Consider the following 24,555-nt stretch of genomic DNA (forward strand, 5'->3'; position numbering starts at 1 on the left):
ATTCCCGCAAAGCGGCGTATATATATGGCGCCGCAATCACGTGGGCTCACACTGAGCACCGCCGTGATCAAGTGCGGGTGTCAGCTCGCTTAAACCTTGCAGCAACGTCCACGATTGGTGCTAGCAAGCCGCCATACAGCTCCATCAGTGGAAAAATAAAAAAGTTACAGCTCAGAATAAAGCGATGCAAAAAATAATTAATTTTCATATAAAATAGTTTTTATTGTGTAAAAGCACCAAAGCATAAAAAAATTATCTAAATGTGGTACGCTGTAATCGTAGTGAAGAATAAAGCTTCCTTATAAATTTTACCACACATGGAATGACATAAAAAAAAAAAAAAATCCCCAAAAAATTCCTGAATTGCTGGTTTTTCTTCATTCTGCCTCCCAAAAAACAGAATAGAAAGCGATAAAAAGAGGTCGTTTGCCCGAAAACCGTACCAATAAAAACACTAACTTGTCCTGCCAAAAACAAGCCGTCACATGACTGTCGGCAGAAATATGGAAAAAGTTATAGCTATCAGAATATGGTGATGCAAAAAAATTTTTTGTACAATAAAAAGCGTCTTTCACTGTGTGACAGGTGCCAATCATAAAAGCCCGATATAAATCTGGTATCGCTGTAATTGCACCAACCTTCACCTAATCACTTATTTCGCACGAGGAACGGCGTGAAAAATAAATAAAACTAATTCTTCACTTTGTTGATTTGTTCATTCAGCCTCCCAAAGATTGCAGTAAGACTCAGCTCACATTTATCCTGCGCTCTGCGCTGAGTGCTTATAGCGGGGTTTCCGTGTAAATCTCTGAAATACGTGATTCAGACGGAAACCCCGGCGGAAGATCTATAATATAACGATGGATGTGTCCATCTGCCCGAAGCCTCTATAGACTGCGCCTGCGCAATGCATCTGTGCAATCTGGCCAGACACAGAAGAACACATCAGCCGTTACAGGTGAGAGGGAGGAGGACTAAGATGAAGGACCGTGGTGCCGGAGATCGCGGTATGCGTAAGCGCTGCCTTCATACCACCATCTCTGGCGCAAGTAGAACACATACCTCAGTCTCCGGTGAGGCTGGAGGAGTGTGGCGCCGGAGTTCGCGTCTGCGCATAGCGTGATCTCCGGCGCCATTTTGTTGAAGACACTGTGTGCAGAGATTGCGCTATGCACAGGCTGGAATTCCTGTGCCACACTCCTCCTCCAGCCTTGCCGGAGATCGAGGACGCGCTGCAAGGGAGAGGGGAGAAGGTGAGTAGGAGTGTGTTGGTGTGTGTGTGTTTTTTTTTTTTTTTTTTTGTGTATGGATGGAAGAACAGCAGACCAGGCAGAATTGGGGGAGCATATACCTGGAAGGGGGGTGCACATAACAGGATGGGGAACCAGGACGGGGGGCACAAATACTAGGATAGGGGAGCGTATACCAGGATAGGGGAGCATATACCAGGATGAGGCACCCAGATGGGGGAGCATATACCAAGATAGGGGAGCCAGATAAGGGTAGCATGTACCAGAATGGGAGACCACGATGGCGGTGCATATACCATTAGGGCGGACCCGGATGGTGGAGCATATACCAAGTTGGGGGAGCATACACCAGGATGGGGGACCTGGATGTGGGAGCATACACCAGGATGGGGGAGCATTTCCCAGGATGGGGGACAAGAATGAGGGAGCATATACCAGGATGGGGGACCAGGATGGCAGAGCATATACCAGGATGGGGGACCAGGATGGCAGAGCATATACCAAGATGGGGGACAAGGATGAGGGAGCATATACCAAGATGGGGGACCATATACCAGAATAGGGGAGCCAGATAAGGGGACCATATACCAGGATAGGGGAGAGCATGTACCAGAATGGGGGACCAGGATGGCAGAGCATATACAGTTGTGCTCAAAAGTTTACATACCCCGGCAGAATTTTTCCTTTCTTGGCCTTGTTTCAGAGAATATGAATGATAACAAAAACACTTTTTCTCTACTCATTGTTATTGGTTGGGTGAAGCCATTTATTGTCAAACTACTGTGTTTTCTCTTTTTAAATCTTAATGACAACCAAAAACATCCAAATGACCCTGATTAACCCACTTACATATATTTTCCCCTATCCCCGTTGTTCTCATTTTATGTATCAACCTTTTGTGTGGGACCGTATCAAAATCTTTTGAAAAGTCCATATACACAACATCCACTGCTTTTCCTTGGTCCAGTCCAGAACTTGCGGTCAGAACGCAAGCAAAAGGGGATGGGGAGCAGTAGTCTCCCACGTGGCCTTTCAAGGAGTCTGGTCACAAGAAATCGCAGAACAATCCTCGAACCTAAGAGAGTTGAAAGCAGTGGAAGAAACCCTATGGGTGGCCAGTTCTCTACTTCAGGGGTCACATGTCAGGGTCTACTCAGACAATATGACAACCGTAGCCCACTTGAGACATCAGAGAAGTACAAAAACCTGGAAATTGCAGATGTTCTCAGAAAGGATATTCCACTGGGCGGAGCATCATCTACTATCCTTGTCTGCTCTGCACCTGAGGGGCTCCGACAACTATCAGGCAGATCTATTGAGCAGGAAAGACATTCATCCAGGGGAGTGGAGTCTGAACTCAAAGATATTTCATATGATTGTACAAAAGTGGGGATATCCAGAGGCGGATTTGTTTGCAAACCAGAAAAATGCGAAAGTAAGAGCTTTTTTCTCCTTGGACCCTGAGGATTCAGCAACAGGGATAGATGCATTCACTCACCCTTGGGAAGTCGGACTCGCATATGCTTTTCCCCCAATTCCGTTGCTACCAAGGACCTTACAAAAGATCAGGTCCGAAAGAGTCAAGACGATTCTAATAGCTCCAATATGGCCAAAAAGAGCATGGTTCAGAACATTGAACAGTCTAAAACTGGAGGATCTGTTGATGCTTCCTCAAATCCACAATCTGCTGCATCAGGGCCCGATCTACCATCCGGCCCCTCAAAATTTGTCTCTAGCGGCTTGGCTTCTGAGACCGCCCTCTTAAGAGCCAGAGGCTTCTCAGTGGAGGGGACCCTTAGGCTATGTGCCCACGATGCAGAAAATTTCTGCAGCATTTCTGCATCTCCCTGGCAGAAAAAACGCATGCAGATTGTGCATGCGTTTTTCCTGCAGAATACATGCGAATTCACATGCGTACCCACATGCGTTAACACATGTGTTTCCGCATGCGGACTGACAAGCACTTTCCAAGCAATAGCATCACTTGGAAAGTGCTTGACAACTAGGTCACACTGTATAAATCCATGCAAACAGCATGGATTTATATAGTGTGACCGTAAAAATAAAAAAATAAAGCTATACTTACCCCGATCCTCTGCCGCGTGTGCTGTCGCACTCGTCCTGGCTTCTTCCGGGTTGCCGGCATCTCGCGAGACAGCCTGCGGTCACATGACCGCGACGTCATCTCAGGTCCTGGAAGGTAAGCGCTGCAGGGGCCGCCGGACAGGTGAATATAAACTTTATTTATTATTTTATTCTTTTTTTTACAGGTACAATGGTACCCAGGTCTGGATGAGAGTCTTCTCTCCTCCAGAACTGCGTACCATCCGCACATAGAGACGCATAAAATCCGCTTGTACAAATGTACAGACACGGATTCTATGCGTCTCAATGCAAGTCAATGGCGGCGCTTCCGCAAAATTAATGAACATGCTGCGGATTTATTTGCGCTGCAGAAACGCTGCGGAAAAATCCACAGCATGTGCATTGACATTGCAGAATGACATTGGGGACCATGGGGTGCGGATTACCATGCGTTTTTGATGTTTTTGCGCTGCGGAAATTCCGCAGCATAAACGCATGAAAAACGCATCGTGTGCACGCAGCCATACACTGCAGAAAAGCAGAAAACAGGTCACGAATTCCATCTATGAAAAAAATCTGGAAAGCTTTCAAACTATGGTATGAACCTCGTCCATTAGATCCCTTTCGGCCGAACATGGCCAGAATCTTGGACTTCCTGCAGAACGGTCTGTCTAAAGGATTAAGACCAAGCACACTAAAGGTCCAAGTCTCGGCTTTAAGCTCCTATTTTGATACTGATTGGGCCCAAAACAGATGGATTAGGAGATTCATGACAGCTGCTTCTCGGATAAATCCAACTAGAGCTGTAATAATTCCGCCTTGGGATTTCAATATAGTTTTTAGAGGCCTAGCTATGCATCCTTTCGAGCCAATAGCTGAGGCACACATAAACAAATTGTCTTGGAAAGCAGCATTGCTTATAGCTCTGACTACAGCCAGGAGAGCGGGTGAAATCCAAGCCCTGTCCATCAGAGAACCTTATCGTATTTTGGAGGACAGGATCATCCTCCAGTTGGAACTTTCTTTTCTTCCCAAGGTGTCGTCTGATTTTCATATGTCTCAGCCCATAATTCTCCCGTCCTTCTGCCAAAATCCATCAAATAGCAAGGAAGAAGAATTCCACGCATTGAACGTAAGAAGGACTATAATCCACTACTTGAGTCAGACTGAAACTTGGAGGAAGGATCAGAACTTATTTGTTCAATATGGAGGCCCCAACAAAGGGAAGAAAATTGCAAAAAATACGCTAGCGAATTGGATTAAAAAAGCAATTTGTGAAACATACATAGTTCAAGATTTGCCTCCTCCGGAATCCTTGAAAGCTCATTCCACTAGAGCTATGTCTGTCTCTTGGGCTGAAAAGGCTAGTGCATCCGTCGAGCAGATCTGCAGGCCAGCTACATTGTCGTCTGTCCATACCTTTGCTAAACATTATAGATTAGATGTAATGTCGAATAAAGACTTGGCATTTGGAAGGAAAGTCCTTCAGGCTGTTGTCCTTCCCTAAGATTCATTCTTTGGTATTACTCCTAGTGTGCTGTTGTGGAGGGGATTGGAGAAAATAGAATTAGACTTACTGGTAATTCGGTTTCAAAGACCCTCCACGACAGCAGGGGTAATTCCTGCCCTTTCCTTGTTGATGGAAAAATCCTTAGTTTTAATAAAATATTTAGAGCATTCATACTCTGTGGTCATTTTGAAAACACTGTGGATGGTATTGGGGAGGGGCTATTTAACCTCTTGTTTTACTGTCCCTAATTAGGATGGGGAGGCTACGTCCAGATGTGCTGTCATGGAGGGTCTTAGAAACCGAATTACCGGTAAGTCTTATTCTATTATTTATCTTCCTAAGCTGTCTTTCTAGTGACGCTTGTGGCACTGGCAGTATTTCTGAAAACACCACCTTGGAGGTCCTGGCCTTCACCTTCTCTCCTAGTTCCCTGTAATCATGTTATAGGACCTTCCACATCCCTCTAACATTGTCATTTGAACCGATATGTTCCATGACCTGTGGGTTTTCCTCAAGCCCACCCAGCAATTTCTTTATCTGATCCGCCATGTCGAACCCGAGCTCCCGGCAGGCAACACAACACTGCAGCAAATGACCCTGTCTGTTGTCCTAATTATAGAGTCCCCTACCACCAATATCTGTCTGGCCTTTGCTGCACTTCTATTTCCCTCCTTCCTAAAGCAGTCATTTCCTGGTTGGTAGGACCAACATCCTGCTGTGGTGATCCAAGTCCTGGGCTTGTATTCCTAATATTAGCCAAAAAGGCATATTTACTAGGGTGTGCCAGATCAGGACTTGGCTCCCTGGCACTTTTCCCCATACCCCTGCTTGTAACATTTACCCAGCTACGTACTTCTGTGTCCTGATCTTCTCCACCTCCACCCTCCTCTATATTACTGGCCATTTCCAGCACAAGCTCTGTGAGCTCTAAACTCCTCTCCAGGTTTGCTATGTTCCTGAGTGTTGCTAGCTGCACATTTAGATCCAGTACCTGGGCTTCCAAACATGCAACTCGCTAACATCAAGTGCAGACATACACTGCTGTTTGTTTCTGGAAAACACCATGGCGTCAAAATCATCACTACACCTGTAGATAAATTCCCAAAGGGGTATAATTTCCAAAATGGGGTCACTTGAGCGGGATGCTGCTGTTCTAGCACGTAGGGGCTCTTTATATGGAGTCCGCTGTGACGGGGTGTGCAACAGAGCAGGAAGGGACACCAGGCCGATGATCAATCCAACGAGATTTATTGAGGCAGGGAACAGGGAAGTTATGAAGGGGTTAAATAACTGATCTCTGCTGGATCCGTGTTTTTTTTTTTTTTTTTTCAATTTTAACCCTTTCACCTTCATGACCAGGCCAAATTTTACAATTCCAACCAGTGTCAATTTGAGGTAATAACTCTGTAACACCTCAATGGATCCCACTGATTCTGAGACTTTTCTCGTGACATATTGTACTTCATGATAGTGGTAAAATTTCTTCAATATGAATTGCATTTATTTGTGAAAAAAAGAAAAGTTGCTGAAAATTTTGCAATTTTTAAACTTTTAATTTTTATGCCCTTAAATCAGAGTTATGTTACATAAAATAGTTAATAAATAACATTTCCCTCGCGTGTACTTTACATCAGCACAATTTTTGAAACAATCTATTTTTGTTAGGAAGTTATAAGGGTTAAAAGTTGACCATCGATTTCTCCTTTTTCCAATAAAATTTACAAAACCATTTTTTAGGGACCACATCACATATGAAGTGACTTTGAGGGGTCTATATGACAAGAAATACCCAAAAGAGATGCTATTCTAACTACTGCACCACTCGAGGTGCTCAACACCACATTCAAGAAGTTTATTAACCCTTCAAGTGCTTCACATGAATTAATGTAATGTGGAAGGAAAAAAATCAACATTTAACTTTTTTTCACAAAAATGTTACTTTAGACTCAATTTTTTTTTATTTTCACAAGGGCAACAAGAGAAAATGGACCCCAAAATATGTTGTCCAATTTCTCTTGAGGATGACGATACCCCATATGTAGGGGAAAACTGTTTGGGCACACAGTAGGGCTCAGAAAGGAAGGAGTGACATTTTGAAACGCAGACTTAGATGGAATGGTCTGCGGGTGTTATGTCACATTTGGAGAGCCCCTGATGTGCCTAAACAGTGGAAATCCCCCACAAGTCACTGAATTTTGGAAACTAGACCCGTCAGGGAACTTATCTAAATGTGTTGCTGCACAGAATTTTACAACATTTATCTGTGAAAATAAATATATTTATTGTGCAATCTTTTTTTAATTTTTGTTGTGCAATTTCTCCTGAGTCCACCAATACCCCATATGTGGTCAAAACCACTTTTGGGGCACAGTGCTAAGCTCATAAGGGAAAAAGCGCCATATTGGAGTTCATGTTTTTCTGGACTGGTTTGAGGTTGCCATGTCACATTGGCAGAGCCCTTGTGGTGCCAGACCAGCAGAACTCCACCCCTATAAGTGACCCCATTTTACAAACCACATCTGTCAATGAATTCATCTAGGGATGCAATGATCATATTGACACCACAGTTGTCACAGAATTTTATATCATTGGGCAGTGAAGAAAAATAAAAAATTTTTCTCACCAAATTTTTTTTTTCGCCCCAGGTTTTAAATTTTCACAAGGGGAAATGGGTTAAAAATGGCACCAAACTTTGTCCCACAAATTCTGCTGAGTGGAGACATACCCCATATGTGGCTGTACGCTACTGCTTAGCCACATGGCGAGACTCTGGAGGGATGGAGCGCGATTTGCCTCCTTGAGCAAAGATTTTTCTAGAATAGTTTGCAGGCTCCATAAGCAGAGACCGTAAGTGCTATAAGATCAGAATCCCCCCTCAAATTACCCCATTTTGGAAATTATACCCCTTTGGGAATTTAGCTACAGAGGTAGTGACAATATTGAATCCATGGCTGTTTTCCAGAAACAATCAGCTGTGGATGTTAATGAGTGAAAATTGAAAACTGCCATTTCCCAGGACGTCCCTCATGACAGCACGACAGGAGGTAAGTCCTACTCCTCCTCTAGGGACAGGAACACACAGAGGTTTAAAAGCCACCCCCCCCCCCCCTCCACCTCACCCTCAGTGTTTTTCCTGTCCCTGGCAGGACACAGAAGATGAGCGCAGCAGCTTGAACATACCTTGGGAGCGGAGGGGACTGATCTTTTCCCTTCCCTCTGTCAAGGTGGGAGATGGAGGAATCATCAGAGGGAGTGGCGTGTCCCTTACTCAGATTCCGATCAGGATTTTGAGGGAGAAGAGGAGAACTCTCCCCAGTTACGATCGGAAGAAAGTACCTCTTTTCGTCTGAAAATACGGATGGCCTGCTTAAAGCCGTAAGGCGTACAATGAATATAGAGGATACTAAGGTGGCTCACTCCATACGGGACAAAATGTTTGGGGGATTAAGAACGCAGAGGAATAGTGTTAACCGTGAATGAGTATATTAAAGCAATGATCATGGAGGAGTGGGAGGACACAGAAAGGCTAATTGTTCCCAGGGATTTTAAAGCTAGACTCCCTTTTGATCCTGAGGAAGTTGGGCTTTGGGAAGAGGTCCCAAAAGTAGACGTTCCCATTGCTAAAATAGCAAGAAAGACATCAATACCATTTGAAGACTCCTCTTGTCTCCGAGACTCCATGGACAGGAAAGCCGTCTATTGAAAAGGTGCTGGGAGTCTTCAGCAGTGATTATTAGGGCTAATATAGCCTCCACATCAGTAGCCAGATCCATGTGTCTTTGGATCGACAAACTGTCAGCCCAACTGTCATCTAATACCCCTAGAGAGGTCATGCTAGACTTCCTCCCCCTCCTAAAAACTGCAACACAGTTTATGGCAGATGCCTTGGCCAAATAGGTAAGGTTTGCGGCCAGAACAAACATATTATCTAACTCAGCTAGAAGAGCCATCTGGTTGAAAGCCAGGTCTGGGGATAGTCATTCCAAATATTAAACTCTGCTCCATTCCATTTTCAGGTTCACATATTTTTGGTCCAGTATTAGATGAGATGCTTGAAATGGCCTCAGACAGCAAAAAAGGTTTTCTGGAGGATGGGTCCAAAAGATACCAGTCCTTGCGTAAACCCAGACAATCCTTCAGACAGGATTACAGGGGTAAAGGCAAAACGAGTAGGTGGAGTTACCATAAGGGTGGTAGGGGTTGATCCACCCAGCTTTCTTCTGTCCCATCAGGAAGACCCTGATGCCAGAAATGTGGGGGGAGTCTTCAGTTCTTTCTAAAAAATTGGCAGTCTATATAACAAGCAATCAATGGATCCTGCGATCTGTAAAAGAGGGCTACAGAATAGACTTCTCTCAGCTTCCCCCTCAAAACTATCATCTGACTCTGCCTCAATCTCCCCTTGCAGCCAAAAGACTATGGCAGGACATAACAGACCTATTACATATTGGAGCAGTTATCCCGGTTCCTCCTCAGGAAATAGAGCAAGTTCATTATTCATCCCTCTTCTCTATAAAAAAGGCTTTGGACAAATATTGCACCATAATAAATCTAAAGCCCCTAAACCTGTGGGTAAAATACAAAAAATTCAAAATAGAGACAGTGAGGTCCACTATTCCATTAATAAACAAGGATTCGGTAATGTGCACTTTGGATCTAGAAAATGCATATTACCATGTACCCATTCATCCTGCTCATCAACAGTATCTGAGATTCGCCCTGGAAAGAAGGGGTATAGTCCATCACATGCAGTTCACTTGTCTACCATTTGGCCTGTCCTTGGCACCTTGGATATTTACAAAGATAATGACAGAGATGACGGCCTTTCTAAGAAAGAAGGACATTATTATAATTCCATATCTGGACGACCTCCTTTTGGTGGCAGTCAGCCACCCTTCTAATCCAACAACGAACCCATACCATTACCACTCTGAGAGATCTGGGGCGGTGCATCAACTGGGCAAAATCCGACTTGCATCCAGACACCAGGAAGATTTTTCTGGGAGTACTGCTCAACTCGCATCACATGAGGTCGTCCCTACCCATGGTAAAAGAAACTTCAGAACCAGGATCCAGATTTTCCAGAGGAGAAATTCGGTCTCAATCCGATATGCCATGAGAATCCTGGACATCATGACTTCCTGTATCCCAAGCGTTCAGTGGACCTAAGCCCACTCGAGACATCTACAGGAAAAAATCTTGTCAATCTCGAACAAACCTCATTCAGGCCTAGACAAGAAGATGAGATTACCAGTGGCCCTAAAAGCCTCTGTCATGGTGGACAAGCCGGTCAAATCTCCAGACAGGAGTCTCTTGGGTTCTGTCTCCTTTCATATGCATTACCACCGATGCAAGCCAGGAGGGCTGGGAAGTAGAAGGATGTTACCTTCAGGACAGATGGCCTCCAGATGTAAAGACCAGATCATCCAACTGTAGGGAGCTGAGAGCAGTTTGGGAGATGCTCCAGCAGTGTCAGGATATGGTCAAAGGACAAGATGTAAGAATCTTAACAGACAATGTGACAGCTGTCTCCTTTCTTCGTCGACAGGGAGGTCCAGAGGGCAGACTCCTGCAGACATTAGCAGTAAAAATCTTCCAGTGGGCTGAAGAGACAGTCCTTTTTATTTCAGCGATCCATTTGAAAGGCTCAGAAAACTGAATAGCGGATTTCCTCAGCAAGAAGAAGTTAGAGTACTCCAAATGGGAACTGAACAATGAAGTTTTTCAACTCCTGATCCAGAAGTGGGGTACCCCCTGCATAGATTTGTTTGCAACCAGGAAGAATACAAAACTATCAAGATTCTTCACTATGAAACCAGGAGACAACCCAGAAAGGGTGGACACCTTATCCCAGAGTTGGAAAGCAGTTCTTCTATGTGCATTTCCGTCAATCTCTCTTATACCAAGAATCCTGCAGAAGATCAGGCCACAATAATCCTGGTGGTCCCCTACTGGCCAAAGAGGAGCTGGTTTCACTGCGTCATCAAATGGCCCTAGAGGATCCATTCTTTCTTCCGGAGAGACAAGACCTTCTCCTCCAGGGTCCCCTCTAAGGGTCTTTCAGATGAGGTAAACACAACTATGCCAGCAAGCCGGAAGCCTGTAACCTCTGCCATATATCTCAAAGGAGAACCTGTTTCAGGGATAGGCAGTCCAAATGTTGCTAAGATACTAGACTTCCTACAGCGTGGGTTTGAGAAGGGTCTAAGGCCTAGTACTCTGAGGGCACAGATCTCTGCTCTCAGTGCCTTCCTGGATTTTCCATTGGCTGACCACTTTTGGATTGCAAGGTTTTCCAAAGCAGTTACCCGCCTAAGCCCACAATTAGGAAGCAGGTCCCATGTGGGATTTAAACCTAGTACCCTCTGTCCTATGTAAATCTCTGTTTGACCCATGAAAAGAATCTAGCATTAAAATACTTTCTATGAAAACAGTATTTTTAGTAGCAGTCACCACGGCATAACGAGTTGGAGAAATACAGGTACTGTCAGTAAGGGATCCTTATTAGCGTTGAGCGAGTATGTTCTGTTCCGACAGCTTTATTACATGTGAGGAATGTGTAAGAAATAGACATTCCTCACATGTAATAAAGCTGTCAAACAGTTGCAAATCATGCACACGGGAGCGATTCAACCATATCACCGAGCAGCTGTAAATACTCAGAGCTCGGCCCGAGCATACTTGGCGAAAGGGTTAATAGAACATACTCGCTCAACACTAATCCTTATCTTAAAATTCTAGACGATAGGATAGTTCTCAGATTAGATCCCTCCTTTCTCCCAAAAGTCGTATCCCATGCAAACCTAAATCAAGAGGTAGTTTTGCCATCCTTCTGCCAATCTCCAAAGAATGACATAGAAAGACCATTTCATACTCTAGATCAGAGGTCTCAAACACCCGGGCCGCATGCGGCCCCTGAGGCTGCTTTATGCTGCCCGCAGGCACAGACCCCTTGACGATCCAGACCTGGTCCAGGAGGAGCCTCCGACGGCAGCGCTGCATGAAAATAATAAGGCATGAAGAAATATTTTGCCACTAAAAATGCTGTTTTATGTATAAACTAAAGTAAACACAAAAAAGTGCATGTTTATTATCGCCACATCCGTAACGACCCAAGCTATAAAAAAATAAAATAAACAGCAAAAATGTTCAGACAGAGTATACAAAAAAGGTATCACTAAAAATGTCACTTTGACCTGCGAAGAATGCGGCCCCTCCCCCCAAATTCAAATTTTTTCCATGTGCAGCCCATATACCCAGCCGAGTTTGAGACCCCTTCTCTAGATGTTAAGAGAGCCATGGTTCATTATGTGGAAATTACGGAACCCTGGAGAAAGAACTCAAATCTATTTCTTCAACATTCAGGGAAAAATATAGGCAAGAAAGCCTCTAAAATTATGGATAACATCTGCAATAGCTCTGGCATACGAATTAGAAGTGAAGGAACCCCCAGCTAATATTAAGGCTCACTCGACAAGAGCAATCTCTGTATCTTTGGCTGAGAGAGCTGGAGCATCGGTGGATCAGATATATGCAGCGCTGCGACCTGGTCCAGCCTAACCACATTTTGTAGACACTATAAGTTAGATGTACTGTCAGGCCGACAACCTTTGGTCGAAAAGACCTTCAGGCAGTAGTCCTACCCTAAGAAGCCATTTATTTGGTATTTCTCCTGTTGTGCTGTCATAAGGGACATCCTGGAAAAATAGGAATTAGTCCTACCGGTAATTGTATTTCAAGGTTCCATCACTGCAGCACCATTATATTCCCTCCCCTGATCTATGAATGCCGATGTGAAGTAACATTTTGGTAAACATTTAATAAAATTGAGTTGCATCCATCCTCATGTGGTGATTGGTACAAACACTGAGGGTGATGTGGAGCAGAGGGAGGGGGGCGGCTTTTAAACCTCTGTGTGTTCCTGTCCCTATAAGATGAGTATGACTTGCCTCCTGTCATGCCGTCATGATGGACTCCTGGCAATACAATTACTGGTAGGACTAATTCCTATTTTTAGTGCCCAATAGGTCTAAGCACACTGTGAAAGTAATGCGAGTATGCCAGTGATCTTAAGCGCTAGGGTGATGGATGAGGATAAAAAACCGCTGAATAAGACAGGGGTAGATGGTCAATTGAGACCTTTTATTAAAAAACCTTGTATAATCCACTTGTGGATTATACAAGTGCGAATTATTTGTTTAATATCACTTGCTATTTTGGAGGCGCTTAGTGACATTTCCATTCAGTGCTGTTGCAAAGACCTGCCTGCACATCGTCCAGGACCTGCATCACATGACAACTCACGTGACAAACCAGGAAGTGTTTGGGAAGCGGCACAACAATCGGGTGGGCTCCTTTGCATCTCCAGCCAGACAACACGGCATTCAGGCTTTTACCGCAGTTGTGCAAGAGTGCGCAACCTTCGGGGTGAGTGGCCTTTTGGCCCCCAATTACTTTTTATTTAATCTCAGGTGTCCTCACATTGCGCTCCTTATCTTTCTAAGCACACTGTGAGTCTCAGAAAGGAGAAGGGCTTTTGGATGTGGAGTGCAGAATTCACTGAATTTTTTTTGGGGGGGGTGAGGAGCCTTAGCGCTTTTCCAGAACCTTTGTACTACCAGTAATGTGGAAGCTCACTATATTTCCGTTAACAGATGACACATCGGAGTGGGGACTTGCTTATTTTTGTGGATTGAGTTTAAGCATTTTACATAATGTTTGGGATCACATTTATCTGGCGCTCTACATGGAGCACTTAAATCAGGGTTTCATTTAAATTTCCGAATGACATGATTCAGATGAAATCTCCATGGGATCCATTCACTATAATGAGGCAGCAGAGTTACCCTGGACTTCGTCTGGCCTCTGTTCAGTGGTGTCCTTCTTTTCAGAAGTGCACAAAACTGGAGGTCTGCGCTTTTATGCCTGCCTTAAAAGACTGACACCGCCAGATAACAGGTCAGACTGTATCCACAGTGTCCCCATCTGCCTTGTTATAGGGAATCTTCCGCCGGGGTTTACGTCTAAATCACGTATTTCAGAAATTTACACAGAAACCCCGGTGTAAGCTCTCAGTCTAGAGCACAGGATAAATGTGAGCTGAGCCTTACTGCGATCTTTGGGAGGCAGAATGAAAAAATCAACAGCAGGTGAAGAATTGGTTTTATTTATTTTTTACGCCCTTCCTCATGCAATATAAGTGATTAGACGACTTTATTCTTCGGGTCATGATGACATCGGGTCACCATGGCAATGATCGGGCCCCCGTGATGAAGTCGCAGGGCAGCAGATCAGAGGGGGCTCCTTCCCTCTGCCTGCCTACTAAATGCTGCAGTTAAAATTGATCGCAGCATTTAGGGAGTTAAACAGCTGGGAACGGTGTGAGCACTGCTCCTGGCAGTGAGTGCCAGTTGTCAGCTGTCATATCAGCTGAACACCTGGCGGCGATCGCGCGCACAGCCTCTGGAGGTTTCCATACATCCAAGGTCGGTAAGTACTTGCCAACCTGGATGCATGGATACGTTCAAGGTCGTGAAGGGGTTAAAAAACGGATCCAGTAGAGATTAGTTTTTTAAAAACGGACTAAAAAGTTGTTTGCATGACTTTTTTTTACCAGCAGATTGCTGTTGGATCTGTTCTAACTGTACATGCATGCACTGGACATGTCAACATAGCTTAAACAGGACCTGCCAAGAACAATGGCAGCCTATATGTACTGAACGATGTATTCTAGATCGGTCAGTGCGCACCTGAAGCGAGGTTGGCCTTTGTAAACAGGCTATTAAATGATTGTTAACTGGCTATCATTGCAGGTCAGAGGTTGTTTAACGCCACACATCTCACAGTGTAAATGGCCCTTAATTTTATTATACAGGGTGGTCCAAAAGTAGGTGGCCAGAAAATAATACAATTTATTTTGATTTATATATAGTATTATATTTACTAACACGGGCATAACATTGACAATTACATTTTATTCTGAACAATAATACAAAAGCCCTTAAATTTTATCAACGCAGGTGCTCAAACTGTTTTCCATTACAATTTGCACATCTTTGAAGTCTGCCTCTTACGCTTCGACAAACTTTCTTGCACAAGTCTCCTTGGGTATTAATTTCTTGAAATGCATCTCTTATGTAATTTTTCAAATCACTGACACTTTTTGGTTTTCGACTATAAACTTTGTCCTTGAGTACTCCCCAAAAGAAAAAATCCATTGGGGTCAAGTCTGGTGAACGTGCCGGCCAATCAAGTGGACCTCTTCGGCCAATCCATTTATTAGGAAATGTTTCATCAAGATACTCGCGGACTACTCTTGAATAATGTGGAGGGGCCCCATCTTGTTGGAAATAAAGGTCATTTGAATTAGGCTGTTTCTGTAACTGGGGAACAACTTGATTCATTAGAATTTCGAGATACTTATCTCCTGTGACTGTTTCATCAAAAAATATTGGTCCTAAAACACCAAAACTTGAAATACCACCCCAAACATTGACACCAGGCTCATTTAGTTGTTGCTCTAATGTTAAATGCATGTTCTCATTATACCAGTAAATACAATTATGTCTGTTAATGTGGCCGGATAATTTGAAAGAAGCTTCATCACTCCACATAATGTTATCTAAAATTACTGGATTTTCATCAATTTCGTTTAGCATAATCTCACTAAATTGCTGTTGCCTGTCTGGATCATCCTCCAATAAACCATGAGTTAGTCGTGGACGATAAGCTTTCCACCCAATAGATTTCAGGACTCGCATGATAGAAGCTCGTGAAATTCCCAATTCCAAAGAGGCTCTTCTGGTGGACTGTTTTGGACTCTGAACCAATGTTTCAGCAACAAGTTGTTTATTATCTTTTGTACAGACTGTTTTGGGTCGACCAGTTTTTGGAGCATTAAGGATTGAGCCATTGGCATTGAATTGGTCATGAATGCGGTAAATGGTTTGTCTCTTTGGGCCTTGAGTACCAAATGTTTCAACCCAATTTGCTCGAACGGTTTCAGCATTGTGAGATTTCCAAAACTCTGTTAAAATCCATTTTCTTTGATCTGTATTTAAATTATTTGCCATTATGTATTATCTGAAAAGAAAACAGATTTGGGGGAGATCTATCTGTGAAAACTAGATCTGTGAAACTGGCTGTTACCCTTAGCAACCAATCAGATTCCACCTTTCATTTTCCAAAGAGTCTGTGAGGAATGAAAAGTGGAATCTGATTGGTTGCTAAGGGCAACTGAGCCAGTTTTACTTTACACCATGTTTGATAAATCTCCCCCGTCATAACCTTATTACACTTTCTGTTCACCTACTTTTGGACCACCCTGTATATTACATATTATGACTTTTGTGTAAACACCCTTTTCTAAAGTTCTTTTCCCTTGCTGCCTTTTACTGTATTTTCTTAGGCTTTTTCAGCTGGATTTGGGACTGCCTAAATCTTTGGAAGAAATAAGTCCAGATACTCCTCAATACTGGAAACTTCTACGAAAGTTGCATATGTGGAGAAACAATCGTCTAGCCAAGACCAAGAAGTTTAAATAATCGTCCTGTTGTCTTAAAATAAAGAAACCTATAAAAAACCCAAATAAATTGTCTCTTTATGTATCACGTGTCCACTTAACTTTTCAAGATGAATATAACTAAAATAATACATTTGAATATTATGTCTTGTATAAAGAAAAGGAAAATGGTATTTTGTTTAATATGTGTCACAGACATGGAATGTCCTCCTAACTTGTTATGGGACGGATGCTATCGCTAAGCCCCTGTGGTCCCCATGCTCAAGCCGAATTAATTCCAGTTTGTTAAATTTGAATGGAAAGGGGGTCACTTATCTACTCTTGTTTAGAGTCCATAATAGGCTAGGATTTACACGTTTAACTTGGACTTCTAAGCATGCATGTAAGTGCATTGTCCTTCCCAGTCATATGTTGCAAGGTGCTGTGTCACTAGTCAGAACCATTAGGAGATGTAGCTGAGGTGTACAGATTAGCAAGAACGTCAGTGAAAATCTGTAATGACACAGTAAATGCTGCTCTTAGTGTGCTTAACCATGCTGAGTGAGCAGTTCACATCTTTAGGAAGGAAAACCGTTTGGGTTTGTTTTTTATCAGGTAGTACATTATATACTGATAGCCTTTGAAAATATATACATTTTGCACAAAATACTTAAATTTTCTTTTATTTAAAAAAAATAGTTTTGGAAAAACATTAAAAAGGACAGTATATTTTTGTATCCCTTTCATTTCATTTTGCTGCGTCCCAATTTAATTTTGAAAAGCTCCAAAATTCCTTATACAATTTTTAGACCATTTAGAGCTCTTGCTAATCAGTCCTTAGTTTTGGTAAAGTCTTTTAAGTTTGCAGTAGATGGGATGCCTTCATTAGTTAATCATTAATAGTTTATTATTGGTTTGTTGCTGATAAGCTTTCTATTTCAGTTTAACATGTGTTGCTGTAGGTCAGTCAGATCGGCTGCCAAGTCTTATCTATGGTTTGAATGTGTTCCTTGGCCTTCATCCGAAGAGCAGCAATGCTGGAGCTCCTTTGGTCTAACTCATCTATGGGATACTTGTCCACAAAGCTGCCCATGCACTGATAAGGACCACTGCTTAGAGGCTGTATAGAGGTCATTGGAGGTGCACTATTAAGGAAAGTGTGGCCTGTGTATGGTGACTGAAGATTTTGGGAAGGTGCTATAAATCCTGGCATGCTGTGCACAGTTGTAGCTGCAGATATGGAGGAAGTGAGCCATGGATCCAAAGGCAAAGAAGAGCTCAATGGCCCAACACTTGTGGTTATAGGTGTCCTTGAAAATGAGAGAAGTGGGGAGTCATGAAGCTTTGCTGAGGAGGACTCCAACTTCTCTTGGCGCCTCCATTTAGCCCTTCTGTTCTGGAACCAAACCTGTATCATAAAAGAAATAGGGATTTGTCAGGGATTGGGAGGCATCATTCTATAAAGAAGTGGAGTGGTATGTGTTATTGAGGAAGGGCAAGATATCTGCTGCATTACGATGAGTGCAATTAGCATTGCCGGGACCAGATCCCTGATAATGATGATTCCATTAACGGCTCGAAGTGTCTGCTAATTGGATAGAGCAGTTTATGGATTAGGAGTGGGTGAAAAAGCACATGGGGTAATAAGGGGGGGGGGAGCGGGGGTTTGAAATGTCAATTAAACTGGACACGTGAGCTGAAGGGTTTGCAGAAGGTATTTTACTAAGATGGAAACTTAATTTTTGCATATAGCTAATAACCTCGCTCCTCCTGTACCAGTCGCTGACTCGTTTTGTTAAGATTATGTAAATGTTTTTGCTATGTAACCCCTATCGCATGTAAAGCGCCATGGAATAAATGGCGCTATAATAATAATAATCTGCTGTGCATTTGCATAATTGACAATAAAAATTGATACATATAGAGCTTGCTGTCCCAAATAAACAGCTGTATTAAGAATTTTTGCTTATAAGGCTGATGTAGTCGTCTTCAACTTTACAAATCCACGTTGTTCCTGGGCAGTTATAAATGTGTTTTTGGATAGGTTATTCTGGGTTACGGTCTACTCACACTGCATTATGTTCATCATATGCACTGGGAGAATTTCCCTGCACATGCGGAAAACATATCTCCAGCATGTACAACTGAAGGGCATACAAATGAATGTCACCCATAACCGCTTTTGTTAAATAAGAAAAAAATGTACAGCCCGGTAAACCTTGTGTAGCTTGCTTGGCTGCAAATGTTTATATAGCAAAATACAAGGTATACTGATATTTACAATCTGTGTAGTTGTTGAAAGCAAATTTGGCATATTTCAAGCCGATAGGGGTCTGCAAACGAAGTATGAGTAGACTATTGGGCTGGGTTTACATGGGGTGCGCTTACTGCTCACCACAGAACGCTATTGTGTCCAGCTAAGATGACAGAGATCAGATTCCTAAGTTTCACTGATTGGCTCATTTGAAGTCAATGACCACGATTGTGGAACACCAGAATATAGTTTTTAAGGTATGCAAGAGAAGCCTCCAGCAGAATGCCGAGTGGTGCAGAGAATATGATTTAAACACTGCCTATTTCCAGTGTGCTTGCAGACCTCTATAAGCCTGAAGGATGCCATCTGGGGCCTCTTGTCTGAATCCCTATAAAAACAATAGTAATGTTTTACCTCCTTGAAGCTGTCAGTTTTTTGAGCTGCAGACAGTAGAGTCTTCTAGTATAGAGTGGTGAGCACTAAGGACAATGTGGTGTTATCCTAGGCTTACACATATTGGAAAATGTATGTAGAGCTTATAATAGAAAAACTATTTGTTGCCCATAGCACCCAATTTGAGTATAGCTTTTATTTCTGATAGTGCTGTGAAAATATGAAAGCTGTGCTGTGATTAATTGCTATAGTTTTCTTTTAGACAATTTTTACCCCCAGTTTTTTCTCATATACAGAATACTCCACTATTTTCTTACATGTGCATTTTCTTTTCCAGAGTACAAATCTTTATTATTTAACTATGCAAATTTCCTGCATGGCACAAAAAATATATATTTTTTACAGCATTATACTAAAAGAACAACCTTAAACAATAAAAAAGTATGGGCATGCTTATGGTTTATGTTTAGGAAAAGTTTACTATTGCTCTTAGTGTGGTTCCATGTAGTTACAAAACAATAGCAAATTTATCCCCCCACCCATTCACGATCTTGCATCTGTCTCACCTGTACACGTACTTCTGGAAGGCTTACTTTCATGGCTAGTTCCTCCCGGCTGTACACATCGGGGTAGTGGGAACGTTCAAATGCACGTTCTAACTCATGAAGTTGATAGGTTGTGAAAGTTGTTCGGTTTCTGCGATGCTTTTTTTTAGGGAGTTCATCTTCTTCCCCCTCAGGGGGACATGATTTTGGAGTGTTGTCGCCTCTTAGGTCACACAGGTCTCCTTCACATTTGTCTAGAAACATCCTAAATCCTGTAAAACAATAAGGTTGTAAAATGCCACAAACTGAGATAATCAGTCACTGTGTAAAACACAAACTTTTGTTCTACACATTTAAATGAAACTCAAGATGTCTGTTGTAGGAACACTGCATATGTATTGTCATTTCTACAGTGGTTTTAGAAAGGGGCTAAAATTATTTTAGTAAATTATAAAAATGTTCATCCATATTTTACATGCACCAGAAGCAGAGCAGCCATACAAATACAAAGTTTGTAGAAATGACCCAGTTGGAAAGGCTTCTCATTTGATAAATGAGGGAATAATACCATATTTAGATGCATATTCTAGGTGTCTCCAATATGAGGTAGGATGGGGATACTGAAAAGAGGACCACGCATGCTGCTGTTAGCTCATGGTATACCAGCTAAGCTCCTTAGCTGAAGATCTGCTCTACTGTTGAGGGATTAGTAGGGTTTTTGTCGTGTTACAACTTTGCAAACAACAACATAGATGGTTTCCATAAGGATACACTTCAGAAGAGATCAGATAGATCAAAACAATGTAATATTGTGATGGCTGCTAAAATGGTGTTAAATATCAGTGTGTTATACCCTGCTTGCACTCTTCACTACTGAAAAAAAGAAAACTGCCCCATTTTTCTGGAAAAATGTTAGTAAATGCTGATTTATAGAAGAATCCACAACATAGACACTTGTATGTTTCACAAGTTTTGATATTAAACCTCTTATGTTATGTCCTCACGGAGTCATATTGTTTAATTGCCATTTCATTACCAAATATGCTGCTTGGATTTAAGAAATTAATTACTTGCTTTCAACTTGTATATATCATATTTGGTGTACTACATTTTTAATACAATTTGCCACAAATAGTATATTGATGGCAGGAGAAATTTTTTGGTCCAAATAGTTTACAGTAAGTGTTTGCAGTGCTATATATTAGCTTTGTGGAACAAAAAGAAGAACAGGTATGGATTCTGCTGGTCACATTTTAGCATTTTTATCATAGCTGTCATATCTAGAGCGCCCATGGTTCTGGTGAACTGAGATCACCATAAAACCCTATAGTGATGATCTAAGCATGCTTCAACAGAACCATGTGAGACCCGGAAATCGTGACCATAATATGTGATAAAAGCATGGTTATATGACATGCAAAGATACATGACTCTTGTAACGCAATATCCAGTATTTTGCCCCTTCTTTAATTGTAACGCTGTTTTAAGCAGATGATATGTACTTGCATGTTACAAAAAAAAATCAACAGAAATTTCTCTGTAAAAATTAACAGTTTTTTCACATAAATTCCCACATACTTAATGCTAATTTTAAAATGTGAAACTATTAACTGTAGCCTTTTTTATTATAATTTGTATGTGTAGCAAACACACGTCATGAATTTCCATGGCAGATGCTACAGTTCTCAGAGGGACTTGTATTTCACTAGCATTACAAGATTTAGTTTACACTGAAGACCTATACAAGGGCAAAGTACAAACTCGCCATCTCAGTAGGGTTGTCTTTGCATGTCTTTTTGAATCCCTCTTACAGTATTTGACTAACCGTATGCACAATGTATATCCTCTTACATTTGCTATACAGAAGGGAGTTGCTGTGGAGCATTTAATACAGCAGAGGCCTTCAGTTGTAGAAATTGTGAAAAATAGGGGTCATTCTAACATGAAAGAACAATCCCTTTACTCCTAAAAGATATAGGTCTATCACCAAGACAGAAATCTGTTTATTTCTGGCAACACATCAGGCAATGTATGTAAACAATATATGAGCGGACGCTCATTTTACCTGTTTTGGCTACTTTTGATTTGCGCCCCTGCTTCCACTGGTTAGGTTACCTGGCAGCGGCTCCTCTTGCTGTACTTAACTGCTGGCAAACAAACAGATCAGTCCCAAAATAAGATCCAGGCTTTGGAGATTTAAGCGGTGGTTGCTGGGAAGTGGGGCCAGATTCAGTCTAGGATGAAGAACGCAAAAGAGATGGTTTCTTGGTGAAATCTTCACAGATGTCCACAAGACTGAAGGAAGATTCCGCAGCCATAGGGGGATTACATGACTTTATTAAAACGTTACCTCCTCCTTCTAATGATGATTGGCACTGCCCAAGGGATGTAGTGAGTAGTGCAAAAGAAGGGAAGAATTTTTTTTCATTTATAGAGCTGCCATACAGATTCACTAGTCTCTCAATATCATATGGATGTATTCATTGAATAGTCCATTGTCAAAATTACAGGATTGAAACTAATGCAATCATTCAAAATTGTTCACAGAAACTTTAGCAAGCACAAGTGCAGAATACATAAATTTTAAAAAGTCCAAAATTAAAGGACTAATTCTACTGAGCACCGCGTAAGGTTACTTTCCCATGATGGGTATATAGTGGGTTTTTGATGTTGCTGCATTTCTGCACCTAATAGGTTACATGTGTTTTTTTTTTTATTGTTTCTGAGTGCATTCTTTTTATATGTGTGTTTATCATGTTTTTGATGCTACGGATTTTGTCTTTTTGGTATGTCATATTTTCTATAAAGCTGCTTTGTTTTTGATATATCCTTATATTTGGCTTTAACAAAACTTTGATAGCCATGTGTGCTTTACATGCATTTTTAGGCTATGTGCACATGGTGCGTTTTCACAGCATTTTTTCCATGCAGAGTTGGGCCAAAAATGCCAGGGAATCCTTCTGTCAGCTAATTCAAAGACAATCCTGAATTGCTGTGCATGATCAGGAATTTTCCTGTAGCGATTAGTATTGGGTTTAGACTGATGGGAGGAGTAGTCTTGCATCAGCTGACGCCTGTGATCCGCGCTCAATTCTTTGTGCGTTTTTGCTGCATTCTTCACCCATTGATTTAAATTGAGTCACTCAAATCCGCAGCAAAGACGCAGGTATGAAAATATTTGCAGACTTTTTTTTAACTGAGACAATTGAAGTCAATGGATCAAAAACACAGCAAAAATGCTCAAAGAATTGACCCTGGGTCAAAGGCATCGACTGATGAGACTACTTCTCCCATCAGCCTATGGCTGCTCTCGCTGATAATGGGAGCTGTCATCAGCTGGCGTCTGTGCTCACAGTGTAAAAAAAAAAAAAAAGTTAAAATAAATATTAAAATAAAAACCACCATATACTCACCTCTCTGCCGTAATCCTGAGTGTCCTACTGCAATCGGATCAGCAGTGTATAGCGCTGAATATATGTATAGCGGGAGAGTTCACAAGAGTCCATCAGCTGATGAGCTTCGGTAATGTCACTTACTGCACTGATGCTGCGTGAGAAAATCAAAAAGTAGTGATTGCTGATGTGACTTCTCTAGAACTGATCCAGATCGTCGTGGAACACTCTGGATTATGTCATCAGGTCGGACAGGTGAGGGATATGGTTTTTTATTTTTGTTTTTTTTACAGGCGACAATGGCTTCAAATGGAATGGGCTTTAGGTGAGTATAATTGTGTTTTTGTTCATTTTAAATGATTAAAACCGTGTGGACTTTTATTTCAAATAAAGGATTTTTTTCAGGCCGTGTGTTAATTTCAAAACCTTTACTATGGGGTTAATAAAGTGGTAGTCTTTTAGACTCCTCTCCATTACTAACCTGGGCTTCATGTCAGCTGGCAATACGAGGCAGACATGAACCCCAACCCTATTACCCCACTTGTCACCGCACCAGGGCAAGTGGGAAGAGCAAGGCTATGCTCTAGATATGGTGCATCTTATGGATGCGCCATTCTGGGGGCTGATATTGTTAGTTCTTGAGGGGGCCAGTATCCATGTCCCCTTCCCTGGATATTAATATCAGCTCACAGCTGTCTGTTTAGCCTTTGACACTACATCAATTTTTTTTCTGGGGTCTCCCTGTAATCTAGATGGCAAACGCTAAGCAAACAGCTGTGAGCTGTTAATAGCCAATGCACGTTTTTGGCTAATGGCCCCTTCCCTATCCAGAGTCAGACTGGGATTCAAATTCAGCCCACTTGCTATGAAGTGAATGTGATATATGTTTGTCGATTTTTGTAGATCGCTCAAGATATATATCACATTTACAGAATACAAACGGTTTTGAAGCCAGAATAACACTATGTGAAATTTAAAGGGAACCTGTCTGGTCAGATAAATCTAGTGTAGCATCGGCGTCTCTGCCCCCTGCCAGGAAGAGACGCCGTCCCCCTTACTGCCGCGGGCCTGCTCCGTCGTCTTCCAGCTTCCCTGCAGCTGCTGCTGGTGTGCACGCAGCTTCCCTGGCTCTGTGCTTAGGGCATGCGCTCCCTCCCTCTCTCTTAAAGGGGCCACACGCGCCATCCTAAAAAATCCCTGGCCTATGGCCAGAGAACTTTCCCTATAAAAGGCACCTTCTCCAATATGGAGCCCGTGCAAGGTTGTTGCTCTGTGAAACTTACTTTGCTTCAGCCCTCCGGTCCTCTGCAAGTTAGTCCTGTCCACCAGTCTGATCTTCAGTACAGTCTGCCAGTCTGACTATTTTCCAGCCCGACAGTCTGTCTACAGTCCAGTCCGCCAGTCCGTCTATGGGCTCTGCCCGCCTGCTTACCTGGAAGCACCTTCTTGTTACCTGCCGTGTCCGCCAGCCCACTTACCTGGAAGCACCTGCCTGCTTAACCAGAGCACCCGTCTGGCTATCAGCCGAATCAGCCTGCTTGTCTACCCGGACCATCCGTCAGCCTGCCGGCCGTGCTCATCCGCAGTACCGGTCAGTTCCTGCCTTCTGACCCATGGGAGTCACCT

At 42.4% G+C, this 24,555-nt stretch overlaps 2 protein-coding genes across 4 annotated transcripts in view; one reads left to right on the forward strand and one right to left on the reverse strand.

Annotated features, from left to right (window-relative positions):
* MRPL54 (mitochondrial ribosomal protein L54) overlaps window positions 1-20,536 on the forward strand; it is a 102,827-nt gene extending 82,291 nt beyond the window's left edge. The window contains exons 3-4 of one of the 3 annotated variants that reach the window (XM_073685207.1): window positions 5,098-5,155; window positions 13,092-13,325. In XM_073685207.1, the coding sequence (XP_073541308.1) occupies window positions 5,098-5,155; window positions 13,092-13,310 (277 nt within the window). In that variant the 3' untranslated portion in view covers window positions 13,311-13,325. Of the gene's footprint in view, window positions 1-5,097; window positions 5,156-13,091; window positions 13,326-16,252 lie in introns of those variants that run through there. The other 2 variants (XM_073685226.1, XM_073685216.1) reach the window with 2 other exon arrangements.
* On the reverse strand, window positions 17,013-19,905 carry RAX2 (retina and anterior neural fold homeobox 2). The gene is made up of 2 exons (XM_073685238.1): window positions 19,559-19,905; window positions 17,013-17,753 (listed from the first exon to the last, which is right to left on the reverse strand). Exons 1-2 carry the CDS (start codon window positions 19,799-19,801, stop codon window positions 17,313-17,315), a joined length of 684 nt encoding a protein of 227 aa, XP_073541339.1. The 5' UTR covers window positions 19,802-19,905; the 3' UTR covers window positions 17,013-17,312.
* Window positions 20,537-24,555: the final 4,019 nt, after the last annotated feature.

This window comes from Phyllobates terribilis, unplaced genomic scaffold (assembly GCF_046119375.1).
Source record: "Phyllobates terribilis strain yellow unplaced genomic scaffold, ASM4611937v1 Scaffold_1__5_contigs__length_1240528914, whole genome shotgun sequence".
NCBI lineage: Eukaryota > Metazoa > Chordata > Amphibia > Anura > Dendrobatidae > Phyllobates > Phyllobates terribilis.